General features: G+C 37.5%; 1 protein-coding gene across 4 annotated transcripts in view; it reads left to right on the top strand.

The window, feature by feature from the left end:
* Nucleotides 1-12,437, top strand: part of ADD2 (adducin 2) — a 165,619-nt gene that overhangs the window by 105,788 nt on the left and 47,394 nt on the right. For all 4 annotated transcript variants that reach the window (XM_051975485.1, XM_051975486.1, XM_051975484.1 and 1 more), the window contains 4 exons: nt 468-683; nt 2,048-2,186; nt 4,227-4,378; nt 4,924-5,004. In XM_051975485.1, the coding sequence (XP_051831445.1) occupies nt 501-683; nt 2,048-2,186; nt 4,227-4,378; nt 4,924-5,004 (555 nt within the window). In that variant the 5' untranslated portion in view covers nt 468-500. The remainder of the gene's footprint in view (nt 1-467; nt 684-2,047; nt 2,187-4,226; nt 4,379-4,923; nt 5,005-12,437) is intronic.

The raw sequence follows: 12,437 nt of genomic DNA, 5'->3' as shown, positions 1-12,437 counted from the left end.
TTTGTGGAAGGAAACTTGAACCAAAAAAAGAGAATAAAGTTAAAAATAGTGTTTCAGTCTATATTCACAGTTCCTCAGTTCTTTCTTTGGAGGCATATAGCATTTTTCATCATGAGTTCTTAGGGATAATAATAGGAATTGTTAATTTCATTTTTCAGATGAGAGAGAAAGTTTTAGAGAGATTGTGACTGCCTAAGCCATTAAATGGAAGAACAAGGACTTGAACCTAAGCCCTCTGTCTCCAAGTCCAGTGCTCTCTTAATTCTATCCCACTACCTTTGATGTTTACTTGAAACTCAATTCACTCACTTACAAAGGCCAGTATGATACCTAGAAATATTCCATAACTCTAGCTCAAATTTGAAGGAAAAGACTGATCCAAACCTGAGACTCCTTTGCCTTTAGGGATCATTCACCAGAATATAGACCTTACTAACCTTAATGCTTAACCTCCTTTCTACTTATAGGACTCTGAAAGTGAACTATAAACTATCAGGAAAATGAGTGAAGAAAGTGCCCCTGAAGCCACTTCCCCTCCACCTCCCCAGGGACAGCGCTATTTTGACCGATTCTCAGAAGATGACCCCGAATATATGCGCCTTCGAAACATGGCAGCTGACCTCCGGCAGGACTTCAACATGATGGAGCAGAAGAAGAGGGTCACTATGATCCTTCAGAGCCCTGTAAGTAGGACCAAGGGGCAGATTGAGCTGGAAATTTTTGAAAGACTAGGGGCTAGTGGAAAGGGTAATTTATGGATTTCTTTCTTATTGAGAAGTTATTTTTTAAATCCTTGTTTAAATTTATAAATAGAACATCATTCTCTTATTGAGAGAAGGTGAACATTTATGCCCAATGATCAGGAATCTAACAAAAGATAATAAATCTATAAATCTGTAAATCTATAAGTAGAGCCTGGCAAGCTATTTCTTGAAGTTGTTATAGAGGAGATTCTTATTGTCACATTGGGATTTAATAAATATCTTCTAACCCAGAGGTTCTATAATTCTCTGAACCTGAACTTTAGTTTCTATATTTTTATAACTGGTGAGCTAGGGATTGTGGTCTAGATCACTAGTGGAAGTGGAGACATTTGAGCTAACTCTCCACCCTTCCACAATACCAGGCCAGAGTCCTAATAAATCTCTGAGAATAGGAAGGTTGGCCAGATTGTTAGAACAGTAAGTAGCTTGGGAGACAAGAGTCTCAAGTGCCATGTCTTGGTTATGACCTCATAGTCTAAACAGCCAAGTTTAGAATCAGACTCTTAAACTTGGATCTTTCAGCTCATCTCACCCAACTCCTCATTTTAGAGTTGATAAAACTGAAGCCCAGAAAGGCAAATCCACAATCATGATTAATTAAGAAAATATTTTCCTACTTTGGGAGAAAAAAGTATTCTTTGCTACAAAAGCTAATAATCTTTCAGGATATCTGGATTCTGTTTCAAGGGAGTGGCAAGAGAATTGAATTTGTTGTCATGAGACCTGTATTCAAATATTAACTTTTCTACCAATAAAATATTGATAAAAAAAATCACCTTTTTTTCTCTAGTTTCAGTTTTCTTAGGTGTAAAATGAAAAGATTGGACTAGAAGATCTCTAAGATCCCTTTCAGCTCTAAATTCTGTTCCTCTATTGTGTAAGATCGTTATATGTAATTCTGGATCAGTTATACAACTGCCTAACTCAGAGTAGTGAATATGAGTCATAGAACAGGGGAGCTTGGTTTCCTTGGGGTCTTCTCATTGTGACCTGACCTGACTAGAGCAATTTAGAGGTGGAGCTTCTCCTGGAGAGACAATGGAATTCGTCCCAGGGAGCCCAGAAAGGTCAGACAGAGTAGGGTCTGGCTGACCAAGGTACTCCCTAGTGTTTTCTTGATTAAAAAAAAAAAAAAGGCAAGGTGGAACTCTTCAGCTGTCATTTTAGGGCCCTTTGGCTGAAGCGAGGGAAGAGGGAGATAGGATCAAAAGTGGTGGGATTCTGGGGATTGAATAATTTATGAAGGAACCAGTCAGTATAAAAGCTGTGGGATCCTCCTTCAGTCTTTCAGGGAGGAGCTGGAGAGCCTTATCCAAGAGCAGATGAAGAAAGGAAATAATTCTTCGAACATCTGGGCCCTACGGCAGATTGCGGACTTCATGGCCAGCACCTCCCATGCTGTCTTTCCAACTTCTCCCATCAGTACGTGGGCTGAGGGAAGCCAGGGGTAGGGGACGAAGGAGAGAATGGGGAGTGTAGAGGCAGCAGCTGTTGCCAGGTTACCAAAGTGGGTGAGGCTGGGCTAATAGGTCTGGTGGGAATTGCAACCTCAGAGCTATTATCTCTTTGCTCTGTGTCTCTGTTGCTGCTGCTGCTGCCTCCTGCATAATTTTCCCTGCTCAATCTAGAGGTGGGTGGATCCAAGGAAGGGACCCAAGAGAAAGGTCTCATGCATGCCAGTTATAATGCTGATGTGGAGGAGACAAAGAAAACACATACATTGTGGAGCTTTTGTGTAGGACCTAGCTCTTCATATTATACATTTATACACCAAGGTTTTATTATATTTTAAATATGGTTATACTCCTTTGATATCATTCAGGTATACTTGGAAATGCTGGGGCTTGGCAATCAATTCAATGTTTTATTTTATTCCAGCCTTGTTAATAAAGAATAATATCTCTTTTGATGAGGAAGGAAAGCAGGCAAGTGACCAGTTCTTCTGCTTAGTTTTAGTTCAGTCACACAATTATTTCCTCCATCATTCTTCTTAAATCAGCCACTTAAACCAGTGGGCTCAGGAACAATCAAACTGGATTTCATGTCTGACCATTTGTCAGGGGTATCATGGAGGAAATTCCTGATTAGGTTTCAGCTAAACTAGGGGCCTTAAGATCCCATGATTCTGTGATCTGTAGATAGGTTGGCTATAAATCTAGATAAGTTACTGGTTTCAACAAATCTTCCCCTTCTCCCATTTTTATGCTCTACTTCCAAGCACTAAGTGTTATGAAACCTATAACAGGAATAGGGGTCTGGACCCGTGATTTTACTGATAATAGAGCACTCCTTGGTCAGAAATCCCCTCTACCAATGAATGCAGTTTGGTATCTTCTTCACAACTTCTAGTTATAGAGTTGCCTGTAGTACTGAGAAGGTAAGTGATTTGCCCAGGATCACACAGCCTGTATATATCAGAGGAAGGACTTAAATCTATGTTTTCCTGCTTTTGAGTTTGGTTCTCTATCTACTCTATAAAGCTGAATCAAATAAAAAATATTTATCTATGTGTGTGTGTATATATATGTGTGTGTGTGTGTGTGTGTGTGTATGTGTGTATATATATATATATGTATATATATATATACACACACACATATATATAATTATAGATGCCTATTTTGTATACTCATTTGTATATATTATTTTACTCTATAGTATTTAAGCTTGCTGAGATCAAGGACTATTTTATTTTACAGAGGATGAAACAGGCATGAGAAAGTTAAAGTGATTGGCCCAATTTTCAGCATCAAGATTAAAAAATATAGGCCTTAAAATAAAGAGGGAGAGAAAAAAAACCACAGGCCTTTTAGCTCTAGGACCATCATATCCTCCTTCCTTTAACCCAGTTTGTCTTCTTAACCTTGCCAGACCCACTCCAGAATATAGTACGAAGCCGAGAGTATGACCTAAGAGTATAATAGACTAGGAGTCAAAAATTACAGGCTATTGATTTGACTTGAGGATGTTACTGAACTTCTTCTGAGTCTCAATTTCTCCAATTTTTCTGACAAAATAATCTATAGGAAGAGCTCTAAAGCAACGAAATTATAAAGAAATTGCCTCCATTTCTGAGGAGGGGAAGCACAAAGTACTAGATGAAGAACTGCCTCCAATCCCAGAGAACTTCATTTCAAGTGCTATCTCTGATTCAGGCTGGGTCTGTGATTTGGGGAAAGTTGTTTAACTTCTCAGTTCTCAAGTCTAGGCACTTAGTTGAGGAAACTGTTCTGACCTGCATTGGTAAAGGGAAATCCCTCATCAGGGATTTCTCTGTTCCAATAAAATCACAGGTCCTATTCCTATTCTGTTGCTTATAACTCATGTTAAAATCTCTACTGTTGGAGTATTATGAAGATTTTTGACCCTGTGAAGGTTAGGGAAAGAGAAAAGACTCCAATGGCCAGGCTGCCATATCCTGGGGTATCAGCTCTGCTCCCCCACTCCCCTGCCCCTCCATAGATCTCTCCATGATGACCCCCATCAACGACCTCCACAGCGCTGACTTGCCAAACTTGGCCAAAGGGGAACGACTCATGCGTTGCAAGATTGGCAGTGTCTACCGACTCTTAGACCTATATGGATGGGCCCAACTGAGCGACACTTATGTCACGGTGAGGAGAAAGGGGGATATATGTTGTGGGAAGGCAAGTGGGGCTGGTGTGGGAGGCCAAATAATACCTCAACAAGTTCCACCCACCCAGAGAGACTCCAATGCTTGGCTATGCTGTAGGGTATTAATGAATGTGGTTTTTGGCCGTGTGTGAATTCTATCCATTATAACCATCTAAAGCAGAGACAATCAATGGGCAATACTTCTTGTGAGAGCTGTTTTATCCTCAGCTCTGACCTTGATCCACTAGTTGAGCCCTTTGCTTTCTCTGTGCCTAGATTTCCATAGTTCCAGAGAAAGAGCAAACCTTTTCTACCTTTCACTTCTCTCTTGAGAAAATATAGAAAATGAAGTTATTTGAGATGTCAAGTGTTAAGTGGTGGGAGCATGAGAGAAAGGTATTGGGAAAATACCCAGAGAGACTTGTAAGTTCAAAAATACTGACTATAAAACTTCAGGAGAGAGCAAAGAATGGAGTGTCCATGGGAATATGCCAGTTAGTCCTAAACTAGAGTTTTCCCTTAAACTTCTCTGTCCTTCCTTCAGCTGAGAGTCAGCAAAGAGCAAGATCACTTCTTGATTAGTCCCAAAGGCCTCTCCTGCAGTGAAGTCACAGCTTCCAGTCTGGTGAGTACTATTCAATCTTTTTACAACCTCCTCTCACTGTCAGTCGTTATTAAAAAAAACCACTTAAATATGATTCCCTCATTAGCAATTATTCTGCTCCTTTAAATCAACATATACCCATAACTTCCTTTTTAATCTAGTGTCTCTAATTCCTCAAGAAATTATTGCATCAGTCTGTTGCTTGATCCCCCTGACTCAAGTCTCTCTCCACCCCAGTTCATCTTCTACTCAGTAATTAGATCTTTCCAAAATAAAGATCTGGTAATAATATCCCTATTCAATAAACTCCAATGGCTCCCTATTGCCTAAAGAATCAGATATAAAATTGCCTGTTTGACTTTCAAAGTCCTTCATAAGTTGGCTCCTTTCTAACTTTCCAGTCTCCTTATACCTTAGACCCTTCCATGTGTTCTGTGATCCAATGACAAAGGCCTTCTTTACTATTTTTCTCACATCTCCATCTCCTAACTAGACATTTTTACTGGCTGACCACCAAACCTAAAATATTCTTCATCCTGATCTCTGCCTCTTGACTTTCATAGCTGCCTTCAAGTCTCAGCTAAACATTGTTTTATAAAGGAAACTTTTTCCAGTCCTCTTTAATCTTAGTGCCTTCCCAGAGACTATCCCCAATTTATCGTATATGGAATATATGATAAAGATAAATTGTATATATATGTATATGGACCTATCTAAATATGTGTGTATATATCCATATATGTACATATATATATTGTTTGTATATAGTTATTTGCATGTTGTCTCTACCATTGGACTATGAATTCTGCGAGACAAGGGATTGTTTTATTGTCTTTCTTTGTATCTCCAGCACTTAGCACGGTGTCTGGAACGTAGTTGGCACTTAATAAATATTACTTGACTGACTGACATAGGGCACCATGATCAGAAACTAAGGTAAGATTTCAGGGATCTGGACTACTTAGAAATCATCAAATTATTCAAATTAGAAGGGAGCATAGAGATCTTCTTGCCCAACTGACTTGTGTTTCAGATGTGGAAACTGAGGCCAGGAATGTAACTTGTCCTGGAATAATCCCTAGATTTCTACAAGACTCAACTCAAGCAGCATCTTTTATATAAAACCTTTCCTATCCTTCTAGCTGCCAGTGCCATATATTCCCCATATCTAGTACCTATTTTGTAAGTACATATATTACACACTGTGGGTGTATGTATACAGAGAGGGAGGGAGGGAAGGAAGGAAAAGGAGGGAAGGAAGGAGGGAAGGAGGGAGAGGGAGAGGGAGGAAGGAGGGAGGGAGGGAGGAGGGAGGGAGGGAGGGAGAGAGAGAGAGAGAGAGAGAGAGAGAGAGAGAGAGAGAGAGAGAGAGAGAAACATAGACAGAGACAAAGGGGGGGAGAGAAAAAAAGAAGGGTAGAAATAAAAGGAGAGAGGAAGAAAGGGAAGAAATGAAGGAGGGAGAGGAAAAGCGCATGTATGAAAACACACAAATTATGTGTCTTTCCTGAGGGAATACAAACTCTTTAAGGGAAGGGAGTATTTTACTTTTAGCTTTGAAATTCCAGATCAGAGAGGGAAGAGACAGGAAGAATATTACTGCAATACAGCTGCTCATCTGGAAATCACTCCTCATCCTTTATGATTTAATTCACCTTCAAAATTTAGGCAGAGTCAGAATTCCTCCAGGAAATTCAATTCAAATCAACATTTATTAAGCACTTACTATGTGTTGAGGGAAATATGGCTAGACAATACTGTCTAATGGAAAAAAACTGAAGATTTTAATGGACTACAATCTCAATATAAGCTAACATCATTATGCGACAGCCAATTTTTTTAAAAAAAGGAAATGGAAATTAGATCTTGAGCAACAATAATAGATTTATAAACACTGGAGATAATAGATTCCCTTGGCTGTCAAAGGCTACACTTAATGAATTTATCCTTATACAACTGTATCGTAATCCTTTCTTGGACTTTTGAAGTAACAATATAAAAATTTTTGATACATCATGGAAAAGGTCACCATGTAAGCCCAAGGCACTATTATTACTGTTTCATGTTAATTTTGACAATGTATCTAATTCTTGGAAGTGGTGGTTAACTGTCATTCTCTGTATTCTTTGTCCTTTTTTTTTTTTTACTACTCCACTTTTCCCTATACTTGAATGCCTTTTTACATTTCCCTCATTCCATGGGTTTCCATTTTTAAGAAATCCAACACATAGGTTCTTCCACCTTTTGGGAGACAAGGCCTCAGACAATAAACACATGGACTGCTGCTAGGCCTTAATTGAAGTATTATTTCCAGCTTGAGATATAACTATTATCCCAGGAGGGAATTTTGAGAAAGTTTGACATATCAGGGGAAAACCTCATAAAGTGATGAAGTAATTAAACAGAAAAATTCTTAGATTCTATAAAAATTGTGTGTTTAAAGTATGGGAAAATCCTTCCATTGACTGGGATCATTAGTGAGAATTTAGAAAAGTTTGAAGCAACAATCTGACAGTTATTTTCATTTTATAAAAATCAACATTTCAGTTATTTCAGCTTGGAGGAAGGCTTAGAGTGAAAGCTGCAGGGCCCTGTCTTGTTCCCCATTTTTATGAATGGCATGAATAAAGACAGAGATCAAATGTTTATCAAAGCTGAAGATGACACAAGTTGGCAGGAATAGATATTAGATGACAGAATTAGAATGTGGTATTTCAGATAGCTAGAATAATGAGTCAAGTCTAGCTAGATGAAACTTAATTAAGGGTAAGTATAAAATTCTTCATTTCAGTTGAAACAGTTAAGTTCAGAAATGTAGGTTAGATAGGTTGCCAGTGAAAAAAGTCTTATGATCTTAGTGGATGGCAAAATTAATCTGAGCCAACAATATCATATGTCAGCCCCAAAAGATGATAAGTTGTACTGATTGAAATACCACATTTCTAGTATTGTGCTCAGTTCTGGACAGTCCAGTTTAACAAGCTAGAGGATCAACTACGATCAACTACCCATCCAAAGAGAGAAACCAGGATAGTGATATTTAGTCTAGAAGATGGGAAGATTTCAGGAGTCATGTTTATTGTCTTCAAATTGTTGAAGTTTGCCTCCAGGAAGAGAAATTAAACATATTTTGAAAGACAGAACTGTGGTCTGTAAGTAAAGATAAAAGAAAGACAAGTTGTGACTCAGTCTGAAAAAGACCTTTCCAGTATTAGAACTATCTTATATTGGAATGGGCTGACTTCTGAGGTAGTGTGTTCTCCATCACTAAAAGTATTCAAGTAGAGATTGAATATCCATATGATAAGAGATGTATAGAGAATGATGAATCAGGTTGAAGTAGATAATCTATAATCATCAGGGCAGCTACATGATACAGTGGATATAACACTGGGAATGGAATCAGGAAGACTGAATGTGACCCTGATTTGCCTCAGTTTCCTGATCTGTTAATTGAAGTGGAGAAAGAAATGGTAACCACTCTAGTATCTTTGCCATGAAAACCCAAAATAGAGTCACATGTAAAATCAGACTTTTAGAGTTGAAAGAACCTTTAGGCATCTCCTAATCTAATCTCATTTTACTGATAAGGAAACAGAGGCTCAGAGGAATATTTTTGTTGTTTTTGGTTTCATTCATGGATAGCCTGACAAGAACATTGTTGTTTATACAATATAGAGTTGGAAAGCTACACTTGATTACTGACACTAATCAAGTTAAATCAATTTAACAGGGACAATTTCATTATAAAAGAGCTTTGTTTCTAGATGTTTAGATAATTGACTTACCATTGTACTTTTTCTAATAACTTTACCTTGGCTTCTTCAGAGAGATACTGAATATTTTGCAAATATTCAATTGTTTAGGCTCCTGAATATATTGACTTTTAAACTTCTAAGTTTCCTATAAAGTTCTAGGAAAAATGGTGATTTGCTTTAAATACTTAGGAGTTCACAGGATTTATAGCTAGATGAGATCCTAGAGGTCATCTAGTCCAGCCCCTCATTTTGCAGATTATAGAAGATCAAGAAACTTACTCAAATCCACAAAACTATTACATTCCAGAGCCAGAATGCAAACCCAGGCCTTCTTCTTCTTCTTCTTCTTTTTTAGACATAGTTTTTTTATTATTTATTTATTTATTTATTTTTAAAAATTTATTATTTTTTTTATAATAACTTTTTATTGACAGAACCCATCCTAGGGTAATTTTTTTACGTTATCCCTAGCACTCACTTCTGTTCCGATTTTTCCCCTCCCTCCCTCCACCCCTTCCCCTAGATGGCAAGCAGTCCTATATATGTTAAATATGTCACAGTATATCCTAGATAGAATATATGTTTGCAGAACCGAACAGTTCTCTTGTTGCACAGGGAGAATTGGATTCAGAAGGCAGAAATAACCCAGGAAGAAAAACAAAAATGCAAACAGTTTGCATTTATTTCCCAGTGTTATTTCTTTGGGTATAGCTGCTTCTGTCCATCATCGACCAATTGAAACTGAGTTAGGTCTCTTTGTCAAAGAAATCCACTTCCATCAGAATACATCTTCATACAGTATCATTGTTGAAATATATAGTGATCTCCTGGTTCTGCTCATTTCACTTAGCATCAGTTCATGTAAGTCTCTCCAAGCCTCTCTGTATTCATCCTGCTGGTCATTTCTTACAGAACAATAATGTTCCATAACATTCATATACCACAATTTACCCAACCATTCTCCAATTGATGGACATCCATTAATTTTCCAGGCCTTCTTTCTAACAACAAACACAGAGATCATACACCTGCCCACCAGAAACAAGTGGAATTTCGTGTCACTTTCCCAAACATCAGGGTCTCTCTGTGTCCTTTTTCCTTTGGATATCCATGTTATTTGTTCAGCTAAGTGTCAGGAGAAAGAGGCAAAATTTGAAATCAGCAAGTATTCCATATTAAGAAAGGTAATAAAAATTTGATTCTTAAAATCCACACTAATGAAGTCTGGTTCAGCTTAGTTTGCCCTACTCCCAGAGATTTATCATATTGGTATCACATTTTAGTGAACAATTAATTTAGCTTTAGCCCTGTTGTAGCTCAGAACTCTGAGCTGAAGTGGTCCACCAAGTCTCAGAACACTCCTAGGAAGGACTATCAGAGCATATCATTATTTTTGGCAAGTATGTTGTTTTAAAAAGAATATCTGTGAATATCTTTAAAGAAAAATTTTAATCTGGTTCATTCAACTATCATTTTTAGTCATTAGCTTCTACCTAGCCAAAAAAAAAGAAGTATTTATTTAATGCTTACTATGAGCAAAGCAGTGTGTTAAGCACTGGCAACACAAATAAGCCATAAAAGAGTCCCTGGCTGCAAAAACTCAGCCTGAGTGGAGGAAGCATACAACTATGTACAAACAAAATATATACGGGACAAATTGGGGATAATCACATTGGAAAAGTACTATGATTAAGAAGACTGAAAAAGGGTTCTTATAGAAAGTGGAATTTTAAATGCAATATAAAGAAAGTCATAGAAAACAGTAGGTGGAGATAAAGAGGGAGAGTATTCCAGGCATAGGGGACAGAGAGTGAAAACCTCTGTTCAGAGATGGTGTATGTTATGAGAAGAGCAACAAGAAGGTCTATATCACTCATTCACAGAGGATGGGTAAGAAGACTAGAAAGATAGGAAGGGGCCAGATTAGGAAAGGCTTTAAAAGCCAAATAAAGGATTGCATATTTAATCCTGGAAATAATCAGGAGCCCCTGGAATTTACTGAATAGAACAGTAACATGATCAGACCTGTGTTTTAGAAAGATTTATTTGACAGCCAAATGGAAGGTGCACTGGAGTAGAGAGAGACTTAAATCTGTTAATTGCTATTTTTGAGTCATCATTATAATACAATAATGTAGAGGTGAGGTAATAAAGGTAGTAGCAGTGTCAGAGAAGAGAAGGGAACAGATCTATACAAGACATGTTACAAAGGTAGAAATAATGATTTGACAATTGATTTGCTATGGGGAGTGAGAGTGAGTCAGGAACCCAGGACGACTCCTAGTTTGTGAGTCTGGGAGACTGGAAGTTTGGTGGTACCCTCAACAATAACAGGAAAATTAGCAAGAGGTAAGGGTTGATTAAAAAGATAATGAATTCAGCTTTGCATATGTTGAGTTTTAGATATCCAAGATGTAGAGTCCAAGAGGCAATTATAGATACAAGCCTGGAAGTCAGGAAAAAAGCTTAAGACTAGATAAATAGATCTGTGAGACATCTGCATAGGCATGATAATTGAATCCATGGTTAATTTCCTAGGCTAAAGTCTTTCTCTTTTCCAGACCAAACTGAAAAATGCATTCTCAACATCTATAGTCCAAACTAAGACAAAAAACCTTTGAGGGTAGCTCAGTTCTAATCCAACACCATAGTTAGCAGTTTAGGAAAGGAGATGCTATGAGTTAATAAACTTTTCTATCACATAAACACAAAGGGCATTGTGTTTCACTGTCTGGATCATGAACACCTCTTGCCACTAAACAACCAGGTTAAGATTCTGTGATGTTGCTTTTCTGTCCAGACTGAACAAAGTCTGTAAAGGTTGCCAGAGAAGTACTGAACACTAAAAGAAAACATGGATTCTTTCAAGTTCAAATTCATATATAATAGGAGGAGAGATGTCATCTTGGGCAGCTATGGTGCTGTAGCATCCATACTCAGAATTTCAGTCTTGACAGGAAATAGGGGATAAAGTATAGCATAGGGACAGCCATTTATTTTTATGGATATTTCTTTCCATTCTTCCTTTTTCTGTTTCAACTTTTGTGTTTCTCATTTCCAATTTTTTGAACAATTTAAAATCTCAAGATCATCCATTTGGAGGTAGGAGAACTCTTCAAAGCCAATTTCTCTGATTTTACAAATGTGGAAAGTGAAGTCATGAAAGGTTAAATGATTTTTGCAGAGTCACACAAGAAATCAGTGACAGAAGTAGGATCTGAATTCAGATTCTCTGATTCCAAATTTACTGTTCTTTTCACTATACAATAGTAACTCTTAGGTGAACTTCTGAGGTGGAGCCCTCCATCAAGCATACTCATATAGAATTTTGGGAAATGTTTCCAAAATAATATGACCTAATCCCAAAGAAAGGACTTGGTACATTATAGAACTTGGTACCATCTTTCACCTATGTTTTAAGGTTTGCAAGATTTCCTTGTAAGGTTTCCTTACTCTGTGAAATTGTGAAATAAAAAAATGAAAAAACAAGCATTGAAAGACCTAAAGTGACATTACAACAAAGAGACACAAGAGGGACTCAAATCAATATGCTTTACATTCTTAGGAGCTCTGATTTTTCCCTGGGTATGTATCCTTTGACCAAAGTAGATTTCAACCCATCCATATTTTAATAGAACTTGTCTTCACATAATTCATAACCTAACATCCAAACTCTCGATGATGAGCATCTTCATA

Source organism: Antechinus flavipes, chromosome 2 (assembly GCF_016432865.1).
Source record: "Antechinus flavipes isolate AdamAnt ecotype Samford, QLD, Australia chromosome 2, AdamAnt_v2, whole genome shotgun sequence".
In the NCBI taxonomy this organism is placed as follows: domain Eukaryota; kingdom Metazoa; phylum Chordata; class Mammalia; order Dasyuromorphia; family Dasyuridae; genus Antechinus; species Antechinus flavipes.
The sequence above is the reverse complement of the archived record's forward strand: the minus strand, read 5'-3'. Positions and strand labels throughout refer to the sequence as shown.